Below are 25,302 nucleotides of genomic sequence, written 5' to 3' on the forward strand. Positions count from 1 at the left end.
GCGCCGCCGAGAGGCGCCTGGAAAGCTTAGAGCGGCGGGCTAACGGGAAACCACAGAGAGCGGCTAGCGCGTCGCGACGGGAGAGCGCACCCCCTGCCGGCAAGGAGGAGGAAGGGCGGCTAAGGAAGCCTGCGCGTCGGGGACGAGCGCCAGTGAGCAGAGGGCAGACGGCCTGACCGCAGCTAAGCGTTCCAACGGGGGCGCGCCTTGGCTCTGGGTCACAAGGGCAATGAGCGGGAAGGAGGCTTCATTGAAAGGCCTTCGCAGTCACCTTGTGTGATTCAGACAGCGGCAGACTCACCCCACACTAAAGCACCAGGCTAAATCCAGCGATGCTGGATTTGATTTACTGAGGGTATGTCTACATCTACAATTTTGCAGCGCTGGTTGTTACAGCTGTATTAGTACAGCTGTATAGGGCCAGCGCTGCAGAGTGGCCACACTTACAGCAACCAGCGCTGCAAGTGGTGTTAGATGTGGCCACACTGCAGCGCTGTTGGGCGGCTTCAAGGGGGGTTCGGGGAACGCGAGAGCAAACCGGGAAAGGAGACCAGCTTCGCCGTGGTTTGCTCTCGCGTTCCCCAAACCACCCTGCAAACCGCAGGGAAGGAGACCTGCTTGCTCGGGGGTTCAGGGAACGAGAGAGCAAACCGGGAAAGGAGACCAGCTTCGCCGCGGTTTGCTCTCGCGTTCCCCAAACCACCCTGCAAACCGCAGGGAAGGAGACCTGCTTGTTCGGGGAACGCGAGAGCAAACCGGGGAAGGAGACCAGCTTCGCCGCGGTTTGCTCTCGCGTTCCCCGAACCACCCTGCAAACCGTAGGGAAGGAGACCTGCTTGTTCGGGGAACACGAGAGCAAACCGGGGAAGGAGACCAGCTTCGCCGCGGTTTGCTCTCGCGTTCCCCGAACCACCCTGCAAACCGCAGGGAAGGAGACCTGCTTGCTCGGGGTTCGGGGAACGCGAGAGCAAGCCGGGGAAGGAGACCAGCTTGATTACCAGAGGCTTCCTCAGGTATGCTGGGATACCTGCTTATTCCACGGAGGTCAAGAAAAGCGCTGGTAAGTGTCTATACTTGATTACCAGCGCTGGATCACCAGCGCTGGATCCTCTACACCCGAGACAAAACGGGAGTACGGCCAGCGCTGCAAACAGGGAGTTGCAGCGCTGGTGGTGCCCTGCAGATGTGTACACCTCCTAAGTTGCAGCGCTGTAACCCCCTCACCAGCGCTGCAACTTTGTGATGTAGACAAGCCCTCAGTCTATAGATTCCCTACAGCTGGCTGCCAATTCTCATCCTATCATGCCCTTGTTCCTGAACAATAAAAACCATCTACAGAGTGAAGGGAACACACCTGAGATTCCTGCCAGAACCACACAACTGAAAGTAGACCTAACACAGTAGTATATTTATTTATGCACTGGCTTTGTAAGTCATGGATGGCAGGAACTACTGCTTGGAAGTACTGCACTGGTGCTAAATACCCAGGCAGGGCAGAATTCAACTGGTATTTTTTCATAAATTTTGATGGAAAATGTCAATGTTTATTTTTAAGCCTGTTCTCTATTTTTATCCATTTCAATTTCCACAGTTACACAAAATTATGGTTTTAAACTATTTTATTTGGATCTATTTACATTTTCACAGCTGCAGGAAGTCTGGAGGGTCAAACAATCATTTATTGACAGAAGACTGAGATATACAAAGTTAAAACTTTACAACCGTTAAAACACAAATTGTCTGCGTCACATGTCAAAATATACAAAGAAAATATTCTTAAATTAAACTTAAGTTCTCAGGCAGCATTTTCATTCGCTTTATCCATCTGTAATTTTTGATTATTATCAATAGATATATTTTTTTCATCGACTTGTGTGTGTTTGGTGAAATTGACATTTACTGATAATCTAATCCTGCCAAGCCTATATATATCTTTGAAAAGATAAATATTGCATTAATGTTCAATTCATGCTTTTCAGGTAGTTCGCTTGGGGAAAACAGATTAGCATTATTTTGCCTGTATGTGTGTCCTATCCTAAAACAAGATTACAATTCCCAGCATTCAAACACTGGATATGTTATCCCCTAGCCATGCCCCCCACCTTGGCCAGCGCTCCCAAGTTTCAGGGCTATGCTGTTCAGCTGCAGACCGCCAGTAGAGCACATTCTCCACCAGAATATGGCATCACTCAGGATTAACTCAATACTCTTGTGCTGAAAATTCTACACTGGCGTGTGGCTCTTGGTGTCAGCCCTGCAGCACAGAAGGAAGGGAAAGATGCTGTGGAAGTGCAAAGTGTTATTTACAGTGACTGAATCTTTGTGGACTTAAATTAGTAAAGTTACTACTTTTGTGAGGAGCATCATGTTTGGCAGGCTCGATGCCAGGGCTCCAGTCCCAGTAACAACTGTCTCCCCCGTACATTTATCTATGAACCTTTATTTTACAGACAGCTTGAAAAGAACTCCAGCAGCATTTACTGCGCACGCACGCACGCACGCACACACACGCACACACACGCAAAATTATCATGGAGAAATCCAAGCCTAAAAATGAAAGGGAATCTGTCTGCAAGGAATAAAACATAGAATGGGGATGGAAATCAGGAACGATTCTTCAAAAGCTGACTGGTCTTGCAGGACATGGCCAATTATCATCCTTAGAGAGACATGGTGGGTGAGGTAATATCTTGAGAGACAAGCTCTCGCCAGCAGAAGTTGATCCAATAAAAGTTATTACCTCACTCACCTTGTTTCTTTAATATCCTAGGACTGCTATGGCTACAACACTGCAAACAGTTATCATCCTTAGCACTTACACAGCAGGTGGGGCACCACATAGACAGTTCTGAGGCTGAAACTTTCCTCTGTGTTGTTGTGAAGCCCAATGCACCACTCCAGACCTCAAAGCAAGGTCTTAGTGCATGAGAACCGGAAAGTGAAACGGACAGATCTAGTTTAATTATCCAAGCTGAGTGAAACAAAATAAAAGGGAAACAACCAGCTTCTCTGGTGAAATACACCCTTCTATCAGTAGAAACTCTAGTAGCTACCCATAGCAGCAGGTGCTGCTTTTCCTCTGCAGTTCTACAGTTTAGTTTTCATTTCTCTTTTGCCATTTTGTTTGGGGTTGGCAACTGCTGTTGCCCCATTCTGGGCAACCCAACCCACTCTGCGAGCAGAGCAGCTGCAGAGTGGTCTGTCATGGAAAGAGAAGATTGCTCAGTATACAAATGGCCTTGTGTGCACTAACAACCAACTGTACTACAGCCATGAGTGAGCACAGGTTTGTTGAAGATGTTAGTTTGAAAGCACTAATAGTACACTGATGCCCCCTACTCTGTACATTAATTTATTTTGAAGAATGCAAATAGAGCCTTTGTTAGTTTGTTTAAGGAATGAGTTGTGTAATCAGTGTCCACCTTGACCCTGAAACGCAACTGTAGACACCATCATGACACTGTAAAAACAATCAGAGGGGTAGCCGTGTTTGTTTGGATCTGTAAAAGCTGCAGAGTCCTGTGGCACCTTATAGACTAACAGACGTGTTGGAGCATGAGCTTTCGTGGGTGAATACCCACTTCGTCAGATGCATCACCCATAAAAGCTCATGCTCCAATACATCTGTTAGTCTATACTGTGCCACGGGACTCTTTGCTACTTGTAAAAACAATGTAAACCCCAGGCTGTTATCCAGTATGGTCTCTGAATCTACTTTATAACAACAAAACAGGCACAACGGTATCTGTACAGGAACAAAGACAAGCTGAGAGAAATCTTTCTCCATCATCCACACATGCAGCTAGAACACTAACATTGAGGCAAGCTCTATCTACACCTTTGGCATTTGGCAACTTTTCAGCTTAAGCTTTTGAGGAACATGCGCTACGACTCGTTTGTTTTATTTGTCATGAGATGCACTTTTTTTGGATGAAAAAGCTAAGGACTTGAAAATACAGCACCGACCTTTACCTGCCCTTTATCTCATCGAATCAGAAGATTCCCTCACTGCTTTCCCTTTCCAGACCCACTCCTCTTCCATCTGTCCAACCTCGCTGCAAAACCAGTGGATCAGGGCAACTGGTGCTTTTCACAGTAACCCTGTAAGCCTTTCGTGTCAGTCCCTTAGCAGTTCTCCTCCGAGGGTTTCTTGGTGCCTTGAAGGAGCAGAGCTGAAGCAGAAGCTCTTTTCTGATGCCTCCACTTGGCCCGTCGATTTTTAAACCAAACCTAGACATTTAATGAAAGAAATGCAACATTTATCTCCAGCCTCCGTGAAACGGGCCAGCCCTGAAAGCAATTGGCATTTACAACTTTGGATTTTACAGCGTGATGGGAAGTGCTAGGATTTGGCAATATGCCGTACTCTGGTTATAAAGGCTGATCCTGCACAGGTAACTCAGGACAAGAGCCACCTGAGGACTTCCTCCCTGGAATTCATGTTCAGTTACTTTCAAGGTGGGCAGATGAGCCAGGAATCCCAATGGTAAACAAAAGTGTTCTACAGAACATGAAAATGTTTGAAAGCAGGGCAGTGACCACAGAGTTAAGCGGTGTGTGCATGAGAGAGTGCCTGTGAGTGTGTCAGGCCATAAAAGCAATGGGTGAGTGTTCTTCTACACACATCCATTGTGTACTGGCCTTATCCTATGGCTTACAGAATTTACAATGTGTTTTTTCAATTGCACTTTGAGGTGCTACATCTGCAGCCCCCTGAGGGAGCATAAAAACGGCTCCTGAACCAGATTCCTCTTTATTTTTTTTAGTAAACAAGGGCAAAAACTGTTTTGATCTCTGTAGTGTGGAAGAATCTCACCTCTACTCTCTCCTCCTTCAAATGGATGCGGTTGGCCAGGTGCTCTCTGGTGATAACATCTGGGTACTGGTTCTGGTTGAAAAGAGCCTCCAGGGCCTGTAGCTGATCTTCAGTGAAGATGGTCCGGTGCCGACGGGTCCGCCTTTGGATCTGATGGAAGGTCTGCAGCTCGTTCTGGCTCCCATGAAGATTCTTACATGCCCTGGCAGTGGGATGAATTAGCCTCATGGGCCAGGGGAACCTGGTGTCTAATAAAAGGAGAGTTAGAATTTACCAGTTTGATTACAGAACCAAAACAAAGCGCTCTCTGAAGAAAGGCCGGCCCCGCTTCAATTCCATGTAGGCCTAAGTTGGGGCTGCTATGGAGGCAGCATACTCAGACTCTGCTTGAGCTCCTCTCGGTGATTCATGATGGATCAGAATTGACTGGCTTGGGACAGAGCCACATTCAGCCCCCTTGGATGAAATGAAAGTATGGTTGCCATGATGTGAGGCCTGGGATAGGAAACAGTGATTGACTGGAATCCTCTAGGTTCCAGGAGAGGCATAGAGTTGAAGAGCAGAAGGGACCACCAGATCACTTAGTCTGATCTCCTGTATATCACAGGCCACCAACACCTCCCAGCACCTGCATACTAAACTCAACAGCTTGGAGGAAGGTATTCCAGCCCTCAGGATACTAGACAACTGTGTGCCACAGGCAGAGAACAGGAGGGACTGAGGTGCACCAGTACCTGAGGCCTCTGCAATGGCAGGGAAAGGAGATGCAGCCAGATGTCCTAGCAAGCAACCTGCACCCACACGCTGCAGAGGAAAGTGAAAAACTCCCAAAGCCCTCGTCAATCTGACCTGGGAGAAAATTCCTTCCTGACCCCACATGTGACAATCAGTTAGACCCTGAGCATGTGAGCAAGAACCAGCCAGTCGAGCACCTGAGAGACAGAATGCTTGGTGCCACCTCAGAGCCCTGGCCAGCCCCATCCAGTGTCTCCTCTCCAGCTCTGGGGCTGTCTCAGATGCTTCAGAGGAAGGAAACAAAAAGAAGAAAGAGGAAAAGACAAAAAGGATCCAAGGATTCCACTTGGGAAGGGCGAAGGAATTCTGGCTATGTTCTCCTGGTTTACTGCCCAGCTGCAGTATTGCCAACCACAAGCATTAAAATGGCATGAGTCAGGCTCCCAAAAACCATGAGACTGGATTAAAAGCTACAAGATGGTTTAATATAATAAATCTGGGATTCTTTTTATTTGTTTTGTGGTTTGTTAGCCTTCGGGATGCACTTGGACCACATTTCCAAGCTTTTTTCTGCAATCAGGGAGCAAGAAACAAACTTTTCTTTTTCCAATGAAAGGTGAGATTTCCTAATTTCAGGAGCTGGGGTTTTAAGAAAAACACTCGAAGTCATGAGAGTCAGCAGCACTCCAGTAGGGTCCCAAGCTCCATTCTAGCAGATCCACCCCTACCCTCGCCACACAACTCAAGGGTATATCCAAAAAAGCTAACAAGATTGAACAGGAAGTCTCTCTCTCTCTCTCCCAGAATTCAGGAGGATTGTAGAGCGCTCTCTCAAGTAACTCTGCAGAACTCGAGTGGTATCAAAGGGGAAGGGGGAATTCCAGGAAGGGTCAGGAAAGACCTTCCAACCTGAGCTGGGGTTAACGCTGCCCATTAGGACTTGGACAGCAATCTCAGCGCATACACCAGTGTCTGAGGGCTGCTGGCCAAAAGCAGGTGGGGGAGCAGGGCCGGCGCTTCCATTTAGGGGACCTAGGCGGTCGCCTAGGGCACCAGGATTTAGGAGGGCAGCATTTTGCGGCTCTTGGCGGCAATTCGGCGGCGGGAGGTCCTTCCGCACTCCGGGTCTTTGGCGGCAATTCTGCAGCGGGTCCTTCACTCGCTCCGGGACCCACTGCTGAAGTGCCCGAAGACTGGAATTGCGGAAGGACCCCCCAGCTGCAGCATTGCCGCCACCGACCGGGAGCACAGAAGGACCCCCACCTAGGGTGCCAAACATCCTGGCGCCATTCCTGTGGGGGAGGCAGTTCTTGACCTGTTTTTCGGAGGTCTGCAGAAACCTCCCTGTGAGGCAGATGAAAAGGAAAACAACAGGAGAAAAGAGAGCTGGCCCACAGAAAACAGTGATGCTGTCAGCTTTGCTTCCCCACTGTGAAACGTCACCAGCTTCTATGGCTGATGCAGGGCAGTGCCTTCATCGCCAGGGGCTTTGGGTCTTTACCCCCAGAGAGCTGCACTGGAGTTTGTAAAGGCTAAGGGCCCTCTACTGCGAGGTAATGAGCACTCTCAGCTTTCCCTGAGGTCACGGGGAGCTCAGGGTGCTCAGAGCCCTTCAGCCAGCGGTTGAGATGTCACAGGATTGGGTCCATGGTCACAGAAGAGTAAAGGAAAGAAACATCAGACTGGACAGCAAATGTTTGCCTTTGTGGTCATGATGGATTGTGGGACTGGCTAGGTTACAGCAAGAATCCGCAGGTGGTTTTGTGGTCCCTGGTAGGAAAAGACTGTGCCAAGTAATGCAGATTACACTAGCGTTTCACATCTGGTGTCAAGTATCAGAGGGGTAGCTGTGTTAGTCTAGATCTGTAAAAGCAGCAAAGAGTCCTGTGGCACCTTATAGACTATCAGATGTATTGGAGCATGAGCTTTCATGGGTGAATACCCACTTCGTCGGATGCATGACAGGACTCTTTGCTGGTTTCACATCTAGACACTCATGTTGTGGTCTCAAGTGAAACGGCTTTGGTAGTCTCCGTGCAATGGTCCCTGGAGACTTCTCCGTAGCACAAACCAAACTCCAAATGTTATATGAGTAAGTTCTCCCATGTTCACATTCAAATTAATGGCACGAAACTGACAGTCATGGAGAGTAATGAGGAAAAAATGCCTTTTCCTTTGGTCGGAGCTTGTATCTGCCATCAGATCTGCGAGTCCATTTTGGAGGATGCTTACCAGTGAAAAACAGTTTAAACCCAAATGTGGGAGACTCCATCATAACTACTTGTAACTAAGAAATCTCTGCATGTTCTTTTTTCTTTACTGTGCCAGGAATTATACAACAGCTGTTCCAGAACTAACTGATATAGAAATATAATGTTTTTTTTTTACATATAATGAAACGAAAGTGTTATTACTTAAGTCACTCCCCTAATAATGAACCAAATCCTGTATACTTTACTGAAGATTTACTCACTGGCTACAGCTTTTAGCCCAGTAATGTTGTTTAGTTCTTATACCAAGCTCTTCATCTTCAAAGTGCTTTACAAATGATAACTAGCCATTTTAAAACTATGGTTACTCTGTAAAAATATAAAAAATAAATTATTGCTAATAATCTAATGTCTTAAATGTATATAGCACCTTTTGTCCCAAAGCACTTGACACACACAAACTGAGATACAAATTCCATACATGAGCCACTTCATCCGCTCTGAAATGCAGCCACTCTTGGCGTGAACTACAGCAAACAGGCCCTGATTCGTCTAAGGACTTCAGCGTACTTAACTTTAAACACATGCTTAAATGCATATCAGTCCTGTACAAACCACAGGCTCAAGGAGCAATACCCAGCTGTAGCAGGGATGTAGTTTGGCAGAATCTAGTTACCTGAATTAGATCAACATCTCTCCTGTTGCAACAAATGCCATAGGTTCATTGATGACTATCAGAATTCAGGGCCTTCCTTCTTTATCTTAGAGAGCAGCAGCAGCCCAGTGCCACGTTTAAACAATGTTGGGACATTGATACAATACTGCCTTGGAAAGAAGTGTGCCAGCTACTGAATCACCTACATTATATCCTGCAACACCCGCACTGTTCTTTGGAGCCCCACATCTGAGAACTGACCCTTCCCAACTTTGCTGAGGTTGAGGGCTAACAAAATCCCAGGGCATGATGACAGGGCTGCAGGCCACAATGCAGTAATGTCACTATAGTCCCAGGTTTTGCTACCCTACTGTGTCGGTGCCCTCGTGAGTGCCAGCTGCAATGCCCTCCGCCCTGCCGCCTATGGGATCCACACAATGACTCATAAAACAGGAGAATACTTACCTAGCCAATTTGAAGAATCCTGCAGGGAACGGGTGCTTGCATGAGAACAGCAACAGCAGCTGCACCCAGCAGCTTCCAGTTCTTCTTCTTCTTCCTCCTCCTCCTGCAGAGAGCCAGCAGCGATGGCCTCCAGCCCACACAACCCCTTGGGCTCACAGTCCAAGATCCCCTGGAGACAGAATGGGACCAGAACCTGGGGACTTCTCTCTGCTGGGCTGGAGAGAATGTTCTCGATGGTGAACGAGCATTGCTTCTTGAGGCTTCTTCTGCTGAGCTCTGTGTCCAATGGGGCTTCTGAAGACATCCTGTTCCCGGAACTGTAGTTGTGGCACTTGGCAGCTCACATTCAGCAGCTGAAAACAGTGGGGCTTGCTCTCTGGGAGAGACCTAACTGTGGCTCCCCAGCAAAAAGACGGCTTACGCTTGGATGCTTTTTAAACCAGACCAGTGATGCCAGACAGAATTATTGTTTTGTCTTCTCTTTAAAGCGATTGTCATTCTTGCACCTGGGATTTTTATTTTATATATACACATACATGTCTTCCTCCGCCCCCCTCTTCTAAGCTAGCTGCTTTACAACTGAGGCCACCCTAAGTTAATATATATATATATATATAATCCCTTTGGAAATAAATCCGTAAACCCCCCTGCAAATAAAATAAATTCTAACTAATCTTGGCAGCTTTGTGAGGGGTTAGTGTGGATCTAAGATTTAGCTAATCCTACAGAAATGACTCCGGAAGGAAATCTGATTTCTCCATCTTGAGTGTAGATTTGAAGGTGGGTATGATCTCCATTGTGTTGGAGCCTCCGATCCAAGGCAGGAGGAGAATAGCTGTTCTCCAGCCCACAAATGGACCAGAGGATTAACTCCTTAAAAGAAGCAAATTATCCCTTTCTCTGGCCAAATGAAAGCTTGCCCATCAAAAGGAAACTGTCATATCATACAATATGAGCGAGGGAGGGGAGCTGAGCTTGGCGGGGGAGGGGGAATCATTTTTAGCAGCAATGCAGCCCTTTGCTAGGTGAGGACTCCCCGTGACTGCTGATTTATTTTCTGCTCAGACCACAGGGAAATTGTATTTTTCCCCACTGTCCAAATAATAACGATACTACAGATACTCTGTATGTATATAGTATGCTTCATAGGAGGATCTCTAAGTGCTTTATAAAAATTAATTAGGCTCACAACACTCCTGTGAGGTAGGCAAGTGGTATATAAAGGGCTCAACCACTCACCATTGAGGTGCAGCCACCTATGAGGTGGAACTGGTCTGCTTTATCCCAGGGCATAGCCACACCACATTTGAGTCGAGACGAAGTGAAGATGAATATTGAACTGCAGGGAGAATTTAGGGAGCTAGACACTCCAGTCGCTCAAGTTGGGCCATGACACCAGAGTTAACATTCCATTCTTACAAAATATGCCATGGGATCTTTAATGACCAGGATGCAGTCAGAGCCTTATGTCCAGTATTGTCAACCATGAGCATTCAAAAATCACGTCACAGTCCCAAAAATCATGAGATTTTACAAGTATTATGTTTTGGGTTCTTTTTATTTGCCTTCTTGTTTTTGAGCCGTTGGGGGGAAGGTGTCACATTTTTAAGCTTTTCTCTGTAGCCCTGAGGGCTAGAAATTTTGCTTTATTAAATGAAAGATGGGATTCTTACAAGATAACTTGACTCCAGGAACGGACGGTTTAAGAAAAATGTCAACTATCACGAGGCTTGCAATACAATCATAAGAATTGGCAACAGTGTCTCATCTAAAAATAACACTGTCTGTAGCACTGTGTCTCCCAGACCATGCCAAGGCATTGGCTGAATAATAGCTAAGAGAGAAGAGTGCTGTCTAATTAATTGTTTCTTGAAGGTCTCCCGTCTAGATACCATGGCAGCTTGACCCATTTAGCTCATCAAAACTAATGGGATCAAGGAACAAGATATGGCCACAGACAATGAGCCACTAGTAGTTCTTTCCCAAAGTCTCTCTACTTTTTTCAGTATCACCTGTTACGCGTCAAGTGGTCTCTTTTCAGATGCTTCTAGCCCTACAGCTTGACACACAAGGCCAGGGACGGGATCCTGCCTTCATTTGGCCTTTTCACTTCCTAGAGTCTGTTGCGTTTGGTCATGGATGGTGTCACTCTCTTCACACATCTGGAATTCGATTTGCTGTTCCATTCTGTCACATCAGCATTGGGGAGGGGATCCAGGGACTTAGTACTGTGTCAATGGTGTCAGATTAGGTCAACCCAAAAGGGTTAAGGCCCCTTTGTGGTGTGTTGTTGGCATGGGACCTCATCACCAAACTAGGATGAGCCAGAGGGACTGGGGACCCTCAGTGTCATGTCAATGGTGCTGGAATCGTCAACCCAGATTAGGTCAACCCAGAGGTCAACTTAGTTACAGAACAGTGCTGGAACTGTTGCTGCACAGCGGATGAAGCAGATGACAGATACAATGGTCTTATTCTGGTTTTGCTATTGGGAAACATGAATAAGCTGGGATCGAGAGAAAGTTAAAGGTGCTTATCCACTTTAAATTTTTTTTGTTCATTATGCAGCAATATAAAGTCACTTAAGAAATTGTTTTCTCCATCATGATGAAACAGCTGTAAAGATCTTCCACTTTCCGTTTTCTTAGTGATGCCAGTAGAATCCTTATATGAACTGTTGAGCTGTGTCTATGTAATTATACTAATCGAGCAGTTAACCAGGCCTCTCTGATCATTAGCTCTATAACCAAGTTCCTGTGTAACTCATTACTTGGTTTCAATGTCCCTTTATTACTGCCTTTTCCAGTACAGGTATATTTCACCTGCCGTATAATAAATAAAAATACACTTGATCACAAATATTCTCACTGCTTCACTCTCACTATTTCCTTCAAGTAAATATTAGCAGAACCTCCTTTCTTCTCCTAACAGGACTCTCCATGGGAAAAATAGCACCTCGCACAAGGTTTGATTAACATTTTGATCAATTTCCTTTTACATACAACTTTGATCCACCAAAACAAAGCCTGTATAAAGGCCAGTTCCTTATATTTTTTCAGGCAACGCTATATGATGTCTTCCTATTTAGTGCCAATATTACAGTTCACTGACTCAAAGCAAATTGGGTAAAGGAAAACTCCACATCTCAGATGTATTAAGGGTGGTTAATATGATCTCTCCTGGCCGTCCTGTGACATATTTATGTGAAGGGCTGAAGAAATCCTCCCCTCACTCCTTGGATTCTCTTTTTCTCCTGTGTGGGGTGAATACATTTTCATTTACGTACGAACACCTGAACTTCTGGGTAATTCTGTATAACAATAATTCACATTTCTGGGGCCATGTTTGTTACAGTGCACTTACATTACGGGCATCAACTTTTTGTTTTGAAATATTTTAAAGTCTCCTGAAGTGCAGGAAAACATTAGTGAGAGTGAGCAGCATATTGATCAACAGTGCAGGGTTCATTCCTGCAGACTGAATAGGCAGAGCAGAGTGTGCAGTACACAAACCGTTGAAAGATGGTGCCAAATGCAGACGGAAGCACAGAGATTGCTGGGATGTGAAGCAATGCATCATGGGGCATTGGGACAGGACCCAGGATGCCCTGCCACCCCTCTGCCTTCCTACAACTTTTAGCGGCAGAAGATGAAGAAATGCTTTGTGGGATAGCTGCCCAGAGTTCACCGCTCCAAATACCACTGCAAGTGCCACAAGTGTGAACACACAATTGAGCAGGCAGCTAACAGTGTGAACACACAACAGCGGTTTCCCTTTAGCGCTCTTTGAGCGGCGCTGTTAGTCCCAGCACTGTAACTCTGCCAGTGCAGACATACCCTCAGAGTGAGTTTGTTCTGAATGGAGGGTTCCCCAAGTAAGAGAAGCCCACTAGCACTACCCTGGGAAATCTGTCCATATTTGAGCCTCCTTGAGAGCCACTCCATCCACATACCTCTCTACTCTCTCTACTACCCGTCTGTCTCCTTACTCTCATCTAGCACCGACTTTCTCTATGAGTCTCCTCACTACCTTATTGCTGACGGAGTGAAAACCTTCTCCTCTTCCGCTCCTGATATCTCAGGAAGCCTCCCTATATCTTTCTGCCAATTGAGCCTCCCTTTCTTTTCAAATCTCACTAGAAAACACCTGTCTCGGGTATATAAGTATCTTCGCTCCTTTTCCTTTCTTTACCTCTTAATAGCCTTCTCCCTCTGCTACTCTGTATTGGAATCATGTATTATAAGAACTCTGTTCTTTAATTCTGTAAATATACTGGGATTGGAGTGAGGGGAGAATTTCATTGTGCCCTTCTGACTTGGTCAGGTTTGTAATCAATGGAAATGATCGGAGTATGGAACAGCTTCCAACTGAGGAGAGATTAAAAAGACAGGAACCGTGCAGCTTGGAAAAAGGACGACAAAGGGCAGATATGATAGCGCTCTATAAAATCAGGACTGGTGTGGAGAAAGTGAATAGGGCAGTGTTATTTATCCCCTCACATAACACAAGAACCAGGGGTCACCCAATGAAATTAACAGGCAGCAGGTTTAAAACAAACATAAGGAAGTACATTTTCACACAACACACAGTCAACCTGTGGAACTCATTGCCAGGGGATGTTGTGAAGGCCAAAATTATAACTGGATTAAAAAAAAATTAGTTCAGTTCAGGGCCATCAATAGCTATTAGCCAAGATGGCCAGGGATGCCACCCCGTTCTCTGGGTGTCCCTAAGCCTCTGACTTCTATATGCTGGCACTGGATGACAGGTAGGGTGACTAGACAGCAAATGTGAAAAATCGAGATGGGGGTGGGGGGTAATAGAAGCCTATATAAGAAAAAGACCCAAAAATCAGGACTGTCCCTATAAAATCAGGACATCTAGTCATCCTAACGACAGGGGATGGATCATTTGATAATTGCCCTGTTCTGTTCATTCCCTTTGAAGCACCTGACACTGGCCACTGTCAAAAGATAAGATACTGAGCTAGATGGACCATTGGTCTGACCCAATATGGCAGTTCTTATAGTCTTACCTACTTTACACAGGATGCAAGGCAGTGGAGAATCAGGCCGACTGTACAGGCGTTTGTTTATTATTAGAAGTTCCCTTATACAAAACACTGAAGCACAGAACAAACACCAGGAGAATCTTGCCCAGATACTGCTCTCAGATGTACGGATGTCAATCCGGACTAAAGGCACTGAAACTGGTGTAAGTGTGAGCAGAATCTTACCCTGGGTGGTTTTCGCTGTAAGAATCATGCCCCCTAAAATGGATTAATTCCTATTTCCCGTCTGTAACAAAGGGCTTCTTTCCCCAGCTTCCTCTTGCCATCCCTGCCTTTCCACCACCCAGACACCCACGCTTAGCCTATTAGTATCTCTGCTGATTGCTTTCTTTCATTCCCCCCATACCTTTCACTTCAGAAAATGGACTGGTAATACTTCTTTTATCAAAGAATTATGGGATTTAGCACGCAGATCTTACAAAGAGACTTTCGATAGCGGCTGGTAATCAAATCCCAATCGGCAGACACTTCTTTGCACCCTGTTACCGGCAGGGAATAAAAGGAAGGGATTATTGATGTTGTGTTTACTGAGCCTCTCCGGAGATAAGATCTCAGGGCTATTTCATATGAGAAAAGAAAAGGAAAATAAAACAAGAAAAAAATAGACAAGGGGGGAACAATGTAGATCTAGATAAAAAGAAAAGAAACGGGCTCTTATCGCTTTCTTATTGGTTAAGGAGATTCAAAAGCCATTATAGAGGATTAACAAAAAGGTTAATCTGCTTTAGTCGTTCATTTGTCAAAAGTGAATTTATAGGTTTTAAAAAACCCTCCTATGGGGAAACTAGAGAAAAATGCCCCCTTCCCTCCCCTGCCTTCTGTCAACAGCACAAGGGCTGTTTGAGCCAGATTCACACAGCATGGACACCACCAGCCCCTGGGCCTGATTCTGCCCTGCCTTGCACCTTGTGTAGCCATTTACACCTGTGGGAAGTGGATGTACAATGCCACCACTAGCCCACCTGTGAGCAGAGAGTTCTGACTTGGTACCATTCTACCCCCCACTTTGCACAGGTGTCACAGCTAGACAAGGTTCAGGGCAACAGAGAATCAGGCACGTAGGGCCTGAGTCTCCACTCACTTATCCTTGGTTTACATTGGGGTAACACCAGTGAAATGAGTGCACTTTCACTAATATAAAACAGGTATCCGAGGGAGTTGATATCTGCAGGCGTTGGAATTGTGCTTCCATGTTCATTTGTAAAGCGGGACAGTGAATATAACAAATGTAGCTGCAAGCTGCAGACTAGGATCTGTCTGTGGCCATCCCAGGAAGTAGCAGTCACTACCAGTTACAGCAAGATGCCATTTTCCACACAATCGTCCTAGCTGTTCAGGTTAAGAGCTGAGCTATCCCAACCAGCACCTACAGTCAATGGATCCAGTGGTGGATCTGGCCCATTCTCTTTAACTGAATGTCAGGGGGGAAAGCAGGCCAGCCCAGAAGCGAGGTTCTTCAGCAGCTTGCAAAGAGCACTGGTCCAAGAACTCCAGGATGACCTTCTAGGGCTCGAAGGTATCAGCTTCAAGGATCCTGTTTCCCAGGAAGCAAGCTTGTTTTGCCAGGCTGGGAACTTGGCGAGCATAAGAATACTGCAGAGTTAAAATGCACTTCTCAATGGGAGGAGAGGAGGGTCATTTGTCAGCATCCGTCTAGGGAGGCAGGCTGATAGAGGCATCTAAAGAAATGGGCCTTCCAGGGAATGGTAAGTCTTAGGGAAAATGTGTCCAGTCTGCTGTATTGTTTTTAAGGCATATTTTCTTTAAAATGCTTGTGTTCTAAATAAATACTTTGCTTTAAGGAGGCCCGGCTGGTCACTGTTTTTACCACTGGCATTGCTCTAGGAGGGGACAGAACCGCAGGGTGTGAGCCTAAGTCACACATGCTGAGGTAATCACAGCTAGTACCATGGGACTGCAACCCCCGGCTCAGTCTGAGGGTGGAGAATTGCATGATTCCACCCAGAGCCAGGTGGTGGCCAAAGGCTTGAGATCTGGGAGGTGGTGCACTTCATGAGACCAGGAGGGGTCAGTGATGCCGTTCACTTAGGAACTGTGGCAAGGACAGGATGGAGGCATGTGCCCGGCATGCCTACCACCTCCTGTGGGAACCCTGGAGGCTGCAAGGGAAGAGGAGGTAAGCTCTTGCCATGGAGAAGGAGATTTGTATCACACAACCTCCTGCAGCTGCAGTGGGGGTTGACCGCACAGTGGGAAGAGTGGAAGGGACTGGAGACAGAGGATCCACTGGTATCTGAGGAGGGTGCAGTCAGAGCCTTTTTCAGCAATGGAGGCATGATAGGTAAGTCTGAGGAATGGGAGGTGCTCTGCAGCCTTCTCCAACAGCTGGACACAGACCCTGTCTATTTCCTAGCTGGGACAGGAATTTCTTCCTCCTGGCTGCTATGGGGAAACCTTGCCTTCCCCTGTGACTGAAACAGCACCTACAAAACTTTCCTGTTGGCTTTGCAATCTGTAGGAATAGGGGCCCAGCACTCAGAAGAGAAGGGAGAGCTTTGAAACACATGACATCTCCCTGGTTCCGTGTTGTTGGTTACTGACCTTGTCTCTGTGAATGACACTTCCTTGCTAACTGCTCAGCCATCTTGGCACAGACCTCACCAATGCGTCAGCCAGGAGCAGAGATTTCGCTTGGCCTGCTCAACCATCTCAGCATGGCTCGTGGGTACTCTGGGACCCTACAGATCATAGTGGGAACTTGCCCACCATCCTTGTCACTATTGTGTTTCGTTCTATCCTCTCTGGAGGAACCTAAAGATCTTAAAAGTTCTCACATCACAGACTTTTCCAGGCCACGTGACAGATGTCCATCAACTTCTTGTGATGATCAGTTAAGGTCTGGAACACCAAATAATAGTACCCCGTCCTGTTAATGTATTTTTGTGCCTGACAGGGAGGACAGAATGGGAAAACTGGTTCCTTTAGTGACTCCACCACCGTATGGGAAACCCAACTATTTAAATCCATTAGTGATCTCAGGAATATTGGCCACTTTGATCACTAATCCCTGCAAAAGATCCTGCAGCTCCCACACCACTTGCTTTAATGGATTTCTCATTACCAAACTGGTTCCCAACTGAGCAGCAGAAATCTGAGGTGGCAGCTTCCATAGGCTTTTCCATGTTGAAGGGTATTGTCTGGACCTCAGGGTGGTGACTGTTGTCAATTACTATTCATTTTCTTATGGTGTGGTGTTGTGTGTGAAAGAAAGTGCAAGAGAGAAGGCACAGTATGGCATTACTCTCTACTTCGTGCATTTTGAGATGGGTATTATTTGCCCTGGGGCGGCCCTAGATTAGCTGCCAGCAACAGGAGCCCTAGGCAAACTATGCAATCAGTGACCCCCACCCCCAAGCCCCCAGGGCAGATCTAGGCTGAGGTTTTTGGTAAACTGGGAAACATTTTTCCCCTTTTTTCCTTTTAATGTTTTTAAGCATTTTTTTTAAACAGAGGCTTAATTATTCAGTTTGTCCATCCATCCGTCGAACCAATGCCTCTGAGATCAGATAAAATAGAGACACAAAATTTTCAGTATAGATTCGTACATGACAGCTAGATGATATTTCAGTCCGATTTCAAATAAAAATGCAGTCAAATGTTAGTTAATAATAATAATAATTTTTTTTATTATTACAAATCCAAAATCATCCAGTATCCTGCTTTAACTGCCATTACCACAACATCCAATATACAAATAAGAAAACTCTTCAATGAACTTTAACCTGTATTTACAAAACACTTTGAATAAAACACACTCTGTGCTCTTAAAACTTGACTTTTCTTGCTTTAAGGTTTGCAAATTCAGTCACTAGTTCTTTCAGATCCAGTTTTCCAGCGATTTCATGCTCTATTGACATTGTGGCAAGTCCAGCAAGTCTCTCTTGCACCATTGATGAACGCAGATGTTTCGATCAATTTTAACTTTGAGAAGCTACGTTCCCCACTAGCTATGGAAACTGGCAAAGTTAAAAGAATGTGTAGAGCTATACAAATGTTTGGAAAACTGTCTGTGAGTTTATTTTCACAAACAAACGTCAGTACTTCTTCAGGAGTGGAATGTTTCTTAAGTCATCTTGAGAAAGCCTGAAAATCACTAAACAAATCTGTAGCATCAATGTCTTTTGAATTTTCATGAGTCAACGCCGACTCCAGTTTTATACAAAATTCTCTCATCTGTTTTGGTGTTTTCTTTTGCAAGCTGTGGGTATCATATAGGAAGCCAAACACTGACTCTAGCTGCTGCATCTGTTGAAATTGTTCCTCAACCGAGTGAATAGCAGTATCAAGGACTGCGAAGTAGAAATTCACTTTGAACCTTTGTTTTGGGTTCTGAATGGGCGTGTCTTGTCCTTCATACAAAAACTGCTGTTTCTTTTGCTGAATGCAAACTGGCTCTGGTTCAAATTCTGTCAGAAAGTCTATTTCTTCAGCAAGCTCAAGAGAATGTACCAGTGTTCTTTCAAACCCTTCATCACTTCTGAATTCCTCCGGAATATTTTTAGTTTGCTGCAGTTCAACACGTATAGCAACCCTCCCATTTTGCAACTAGATGCAGTTTCCGCTACGCAACGTGACCATCTCTGGGTGGTGCGGCACTGGGCGTAGGGAGCCAGAGGGGTGCTGGGCAGGGGGTAGCATGGTGCAGCATGGGCCCGCCCCCAAGGGGAAGAAGCACCATGGCAGTGCAGGGCCGGGCTGGCCAGTGTGCGTCTGGCAGCTCCCGGTTTGCAAACAGTGCCCTTGTACTGGGCTGGGTGGAGTGGGGCTGTCCCTGCCATGCCATGACCCATCTCCCATTGCCTGCGGCCAGACCCTCGCTCTGAGGATTCTGCTTCCCTGCTCCATGTCCCCATTTCCCCAATGGGGGCCCACAAATATATTTAGCACCAGGCCCACAAAAGGTTAATCCGGCCCTTTTTGGGGTGCAGGCTCTGGGATGGAGTTGGGGTGCAGGAGGGCTGCAGGCTATGGGGAGTTTGAGTGAGGGATGCAGGCTCTGACCTGGGGTTTGGGGTATATGAGGGGGTGCGGACATGTGGGTTCTGGGAGCGAGGTAGCAACTCAGCACGTTATATAAGAGAAAGGAGCAGGCAGTGATTTCATATAGACACTTTTACATAGTCAAAATGTGAGAGGCAGAGTTTGAGGGAGGAAGGGGGCGTCTGTACAATATTGCACCGCATTGGGTCTCCTGGCTGGAGCAGTAACAGCCCCGCAGCACTTGTGTAAGACAGAGAGGAGCTGCAGTGTCTAAGCTTTGACAGTCTAGGGGGAATTGGGCGGCCAGAGCCTTTAAGCCCCAGCCCCAGGAACCCGCCCCCTGCTCCGCGGCTGCCATGCAGTGTCCTGTGAGCAGAACGAAAACAGCCTCTGCCCACCCCCATCGCCCCCCGAGCACAGCAGGTGGCTCCTCCCACGGGGTCACTGTCCCCCCTGCCCCTCCCTAAACGGGGGTTTTGTCCCCGCACAGGGTCCGGCAGCGCCCCCCCCGGCTCCCCCCTCCCAATTGTTCCCCTTCGGCCCCTCTCCTGCCTCTACCTACAGACGCTTGATTCCCCCCCCCCCCCAGCCTGTACATTTCTGCCGCCGGCTCACACCCTGGCAGCCCCCCCCCGCTGCAATTTCCCCCCTTAATGCTTTCAACCCCCCCCCAGCAGCAGGCAGCAAATCGTCCGTGGAAGTGAGGGCAGAGAGGGGGCAGCGGCAACAGCGAAGGTTACTGGGCATGCGCAGTGCGGGGGCGCATGCTCAGTGCACCCAGAGTCGGGACTCGAGAGCTGTTTGTGTGCCGGAGCTGCCAAGCCCACGTGCCGCGCTACGTCCCCGGGGCAGCCTGGCTCCCCTCCCTGCCCCCCGCGGGCCGAGCCATGGGCGCGGCGCAGGAGGCCCAGGCCTGCCTCGCCTTCTACCGGGGGCTCGGGCGCAGGGAGCCGCTGCGGGGGCTCTGCCGGGCCCTGCTCGCCTTCCTGCAGAAGCTGCAGCAGTTCGCAGGGTGAGTGCGGGGCGCCCCCTTCGGACCCCCTCCTGCCCTGTGGTCCACTGAGAGCAGCTCCCCCGCATGGTGCTCGCGCCAGGGAGGTGGCCGGGGGCAGAAGCCGGGTCCCGCCCTGGTCCCTGCCCCGCTCCCCAGCGCCTGGGCTTGTGCCCGGGTTAGGGTGACCAAATGTCCCGATTTCATTGGGACAGTCCCGCTATTTGGGGCTTTTTTTTATATGGGCCCCTATTGCACCCCACCCCTGTCCCGATTTTTCACACTTGCTATCTGGTCACCCTAGCCCAGGTTGCACAGGACGGTGGCCTGGGGGGGTTCTCCTATCACCTGGCAATGACCTGTGACAGTTTGGCCCGTGGTGACTGGTTCATGGCAGCTTAAAGAGACACTCAATTGAAAACCAAACCCATGTGATAAGAAGCTAGGCTGTTACCTGCTTTACTAACACAGCGTGGGAGAGTCTATCTTGACATTCAGCTTGTTGTCCCCTTTGATGCGCTGTCCCCACTTCCTGCAGTGCTGGGAGGAAGGGTCAGTGGAATCGGTCTCACTTTGGATTATAGTCACTCTGTCTGTCAGGTTGCATTGCTCTGGTGTTTGGGCTGTGCACGGAGCTGGCGTCTATTTCCTTGAGAAAAAACGGATTTCAGTGAATTGTTTTCATGGTGGGAAAGTTTCTACCAGGTTTAACTTTGAAGCCAAATGTAACTTCCCTTTAGGGATCAAAAGTGTTTGTTCTGTAACCATTCTTCAGGGTTCGTTGTTTGTATGACTGTAGTGGCTGGCTGGTGGAGGCATGGCCCTGCACCCCCTTTTGCTAGGCAGTCCCTGCCTCAAGGGGCTGCCAGTTCAACACTTCTCCTTGTTTTTAGTAGCTGGGTAAATGTGGGTTAAATACTAGTGTTTCCAAAAGCGAGGGCCTGGCTAGAGCTGAGCAGCGTGAGTGGGTTTTGTGGGAGGCTGAGTACAAAGTTCACGTCTCTTCTGACCTACAGCACAGTCAGGCTATTCCAGTCTTGGACTCTCTGCCACTGCGTGTCAGTCCTGAGCCTCAGCACCCCCTGGCCCCTTCTCACCATCACTGCCAGCACACCTCTCTACTGACTTGCTGAGCCACAGCCTCTTGTTTTGACCTGCCGCAGCCCCCTTGTCTCCTCACTGCACAGACTTCCTGTCCGGGTGTGGGAGATGCGGACAGTCAGTCCTTAGTTTGAAATCAAATTCATTTCACGTATTGTTTTAATCAGACTTATGCCCAGGCCAGGTCTTCAGAGGTGTAAAAACTACCTGCACTAACCTGCTGTGTGACAGGTGAGAGAGAGAGAGAGAGCTGGAAATGACAGTAATGTGAGGACTGAAAACAAGTAAAGGACTATTCAGTGTTGCAGGCAACTAGTTCTGTAGGGAGGGAGGGTAATTCTTTCAATCGGTTGTATTCCTCTTTCACTTTCCCTCTCTCCTATCTCCAGCTAAGCACGGTTACCCCTGATTCTGACTGGAAAGTGATAGTGAGTGTAGAGCGACCACCTTATGCAAAGCAAAACGATGCTAGTTTTCAGCCTGCAACTGCTCCTTCCCACTGTGGCACGTCATTCTGTTTCAGATATCAGCCTGTTGCTAACGTAGACTCCCAGCCTGCAAGTGAGTCTGCAGATTCCTGCCAAAATCAGTCTTGCTCTAGGGTGCTGCCCATCTGTGGATCCAAGCCCAAGAACAGGGGATACTTTCTGAGAGGAGTCACTCTCTGCTCCCCCCTGGAGTTCCTTGCTGTGTTCATGCTGGAGATGCGGCTTGGTTTATGGATTTGTACCTGTGGTTATATGAAGAGTTTGGTTGATTTTTGCTTTACAAGGCTGGTGCTATAAAGCAGAATAAAATTGAGCTATTTCTCTTCTATTCAGTGACATTGGGCCCCGACCCTTTTCCAGCGCTGTATTTACATTACACAGGGCCAGTCTGATCTTATTCGACCTCCCCTCTTCTGCTTCCTATCTAGAGATTTTGCAGAATTATTTTAATTTTTACAAACCTTGGCCTCAGCCTTTATATACGTGTTACGGTGGAACACCAGATGGTTTTGGTGAGGAAACAAGTGAAGAACCTATAAATCACTCGTCACTTATGAAAATCTAGACGATAGATTTAAATGAATAAATATAATTTAAACATGCACGCTATAATACTGTCTGGATGGGTGCTAAGCAAAAGCTAAGCAGTTTTCCCTGTCCCGCTCCGTGACTATACTGACCGTAGCTGCGGTCTGAACTCTTTCCCTCTCGGTCGGAGATATTTGGAACAAGTCAGTGTTAACATGACAATCCGGTGTTTAATTTTTCCAGGGGTTCTGTGAAGAGGTGTAAAGATAAAAATCTGGAGGAGGCTCTTCTGCTCTTTCAGGAGCTCAGCAAGGGGTTATGGGAACTAGACGATGCGGATGTGCTTCCCTTAGTGCGCTGCGTGCTCGCTTTCCAAATGGAGACGACCAGCAGTTCCAGCTCTTTCCATAAGCTCGAGCAGGTAAATCGTGTTATACAGCAGCCGCTCCATTCAGCTGGGTGGGCCAGGCTGCAACGTTATGCCACGGTTTGCTCTACAACAGTCAACTTCCATTGTTTGCAAGGGCACCTGCAAAATAATAAACACTCGGTGCCTCTACAGCACCTGTTATCCGTGACTCAGAAGCGGTGGCCACACTGCAGTTAGACACCCCTGGGCTAGGCCATGCAGCTGACCCGGGCTGGGCTGTGGGGCTGTTTAATTGCAGTGTAGAAGTTGGGGCTTAGGCTGCAGCCTGAGTTCTGGGACCCTCCTACCTTGCAGGATCCTAGAGCTTGGGCCCAGCCCAAATGTGTGCACTGCAATTAAAGGGGCCGTGAGCCTGAGGCAGCTGGCATGGGCTAGCTGTAGAGTTTTAACTGGAGTGTAGATGTATCTGTACAGTCAGGTATGCTCACAAGAGTATTAGGTAGACAGGTGTTACGATCCCCATTTTACAGCTGAGGAAACTGAACTACAGCAATGTTAAGTGACTTACCCAAGGTCCTACAGCAAGTCAGTGCTAGGAATAGATGCCTGGGCTCCTGCCACCCCAAACTGGGACTGAGACCTGACTGGACCATTCACTTACAGGGTGGTCTTGTGCCTCAGTCTACACAAAGAACCTTACTGCAAACTAGATGTTGAATCTTAACTGAGTTTCCCTGGGAGTAAAGGTTACAGCTTGTGCCTTCCCTCGAGGAAAACCAAGAATAAAAACAGAGGCTTGGCCCTTTGCTTAGCTACCTACACTTGACTTTTGTACCCGGCTCTAGCAACACAGACCACACTGGCTCCTGGACACCTCTCTCCCCATTCACAACTGCGCAGGCCACCCCACCTTCCCAGTCACAACAGTGCAGACTACTCCTCCTCCCATTTGCAATCAAAGAACATTCGGTGGCAACTCCTACAGCCATTGCTATGTGGAAAGTGAATAGTGGGGAAAGTATTTCATTTGTTTTTAACTTAGTAATGTCATTTAACCACAGGTGATTGGGCTCAGTGCCTTAATTACTGGGTGAAATTCTCTGGCCGGTGTTACATAAGAGCTCAGACTAGATAACCATCGTGATGCCTTTCTGGCCTTCAAAATCTGTGCGTTTAGCAGTTAGATATAAGGAGAAGAGCCAGCAAGTGGAGGATCATTGTTCTGTCCGGTCTCTCATTCATTATAGAGACACAGTGGGAGAGGTAATATCTTTTACTGGACCTACTTCGTATGGTAAAAGAGAGAAGCTTTTGAGCTACACAGAGCTCTTCTTCAGCTCTTTCATTATGTAAGAGAATAAATACATATTAAAAAAAGGCAGAACAGAGGCTATGGCTACATGGTCCTGTAGTCTGGAGAGGCGAATTGCAGCGTGCACTGTAGTGCGATGCTGTAACTGCCCCCTGTGGATGCTGCGGACACAGACTAAAAGGTACCTGGTTCACATTAACATAGTCCTCTTTGAAGGACTTCGGTGCGCGTGCTGCAATGTGCCTATCCGTAGTCCAAACTGCAGGGCCTTGTAGACAAGCCCAGAGAGGGGCCTGAACTAAAATCCCAGATCCCAGTGCTCCTTGTTGTAACTTGTGCCCTTGACTGAAAATAAGCACTAAAGCTGATTTTAGCTATTTAATAGAAAAGCCTGCTGACATTAGACAAACTAACCGAAGTGGGTCTGACGAAGTGGGTATTCACCCATGAAAGCTCATGCTCCAGTACTTCTGTTAGTCTATAAGGTACCACAGGACTCTGTCGCTTTTTTACAAATCCAGACTAACATGGCTGCCCCTCTGACATTAGACAGACTCTTAGCATTAACTTTCCATATCTGGCATGGTGCTTGACAACAGTAACGCGTTTATTAAATGGATTCTTTTTCTGAAATTCCTACCTTTTTTTGTTGTGCATTGTTTCACAGCTAGTTTTAATCACACATCATTTACTCAGGAGGCTGTACTTGTCTCTTTGGGAAACGTCTGTTGTGTCTAAATCCTAATTCTGGGTTCAGTAGCATATTATCTACCTACTTGAGAGCACACAGAGCATGTCTACACTGCAGCTGGGAGCCAGCCAGATAGACAGACTTGCACTAGCTAGCTCACTGAAAATATCAGGGTGGATGTTGTGGCTCTGCTGGAGACTCGCGATAGCCACCTGGTCTCAGGTCCAGGGCGTTAAGTGGCCGAGCCCACCACCAGAGCCACAACGTCCCCCCTGTTATTTTTAGCGAGCTCACTCCAGCTGAAGTAGCGCGAGTCCATCCACCTAGGCTGGGAGGTTCTCTGCCAGCTGCAGTGTAGACAGACTCATATTGGTCTGGGTATTTGTGCACGATCCTGAAACACCTGGACCATTTGAGTTTTCCTTTCCCCCCAGATTGTTACAAAGTTGTCGGAAGGTAAAGAATCCCTGGTTGCTGAGGAAGTGAATAAGTTAATGAGCAGCCTGACCGAGTACAAACAGGTGAGAGGAACTCCCAGCACGGAAGACAAAGGGAGGCCCCAATCCCGCATCAGGATCCATCAGCTTGGACCCCTAGACCTGTGCAGAATCCTGTTGATGTCAGTGGGTCTGAGCTCGCAGATAGCATTGCAGTATTGGGGCCTTAGTCAAAGGGCAGCATTGGATCTGGGGATGGTGATATGGCAGGAAAAGCCCAGTTCAGGCTACCTAGGACCCCTGTATTTACTCCCATTGTATTTTAAAGCTCCTGTACAATGAGACAATGTTAGCACATTCCACGGTACCTGGCCTGGAGGTTCTTTTTGTTCCCTGGCCTGGAGTTGCAGGTTCACCAGATCTTTGTGTGT

At 47.5% G+C, this 25,302-nt stretch overlaps 2 protein-coding genes across 3 annotated transcripts in view; one reads left to right on the top strand and one right to left on the bottom strand.

The window, feature by feature from the left end:
• Positions 1–4,125: 4,125 nt before the first annotated feature.
• On the bottom strand, positions 4,126–9,185 carry GSC2 (goosecoid homeobox 2). The gene is made up of 3 exons (XM_050924382.1): positions 8,947–9,185; positions 4,817–5,018; positions 4,126–4,230 (listed from the first exon to the last, which is right to left on the bottom strand). Exons 1-3 carry the CDS (start codon positions 9,183–9,185, stop codon positions 4,126–4,128), a joined length of 546 nt encoding a protein of 181 aa, XP_050780339.1.
• A 10,517-nt stretch (positions 9,186–19,702) lies between these two features.
• The window catches only part of LOC127034762 (thyroid adenoma-associated protein homolog), a 39,124-nt gene continuing 33,524 nt past the window's right edge, over positions 19,703–25,302 (top strand). The window contains exons 1-3 of one of the 2 annotated variants that reach the window (XM_050923979.1): positions 19,703–19,965; positions 22,305–22,482; positions 24,869–24,955. In XM_050923979.1, coding sequence (XP_050779936.1) covers positions 19,718–19,965; positions 22,305–22,482; positions 24,869–24,955 — 513 coding nt within the window. In that variant the 5' untranslated portion in view covers positions 19,703–19,717. Of the gene's footprint in view, positions 19,966–22,304; positions 22,483–23,276; positions 23,441–24,868; positions 24,956–25,302 lie in introns of those variants that run through there. The other variant, XM_050923981.1, reaches the window with a different exon arrangement.

Source organism: Gopherus flavomarginatus, chromosome 15 (assembly GCF_025201925.1).
Source record: "Gopherus flavomarginatus isolate rGopFla2 chromosome 15, rGopFla2.mat.asm, whole genome shotgun sequence".
NCBI classification, from domain to species: Eukaryota; Metazoa; Chordata; order Testudines; family Testudinidae; genus Gopherus; species Gopherus flavomarginatus.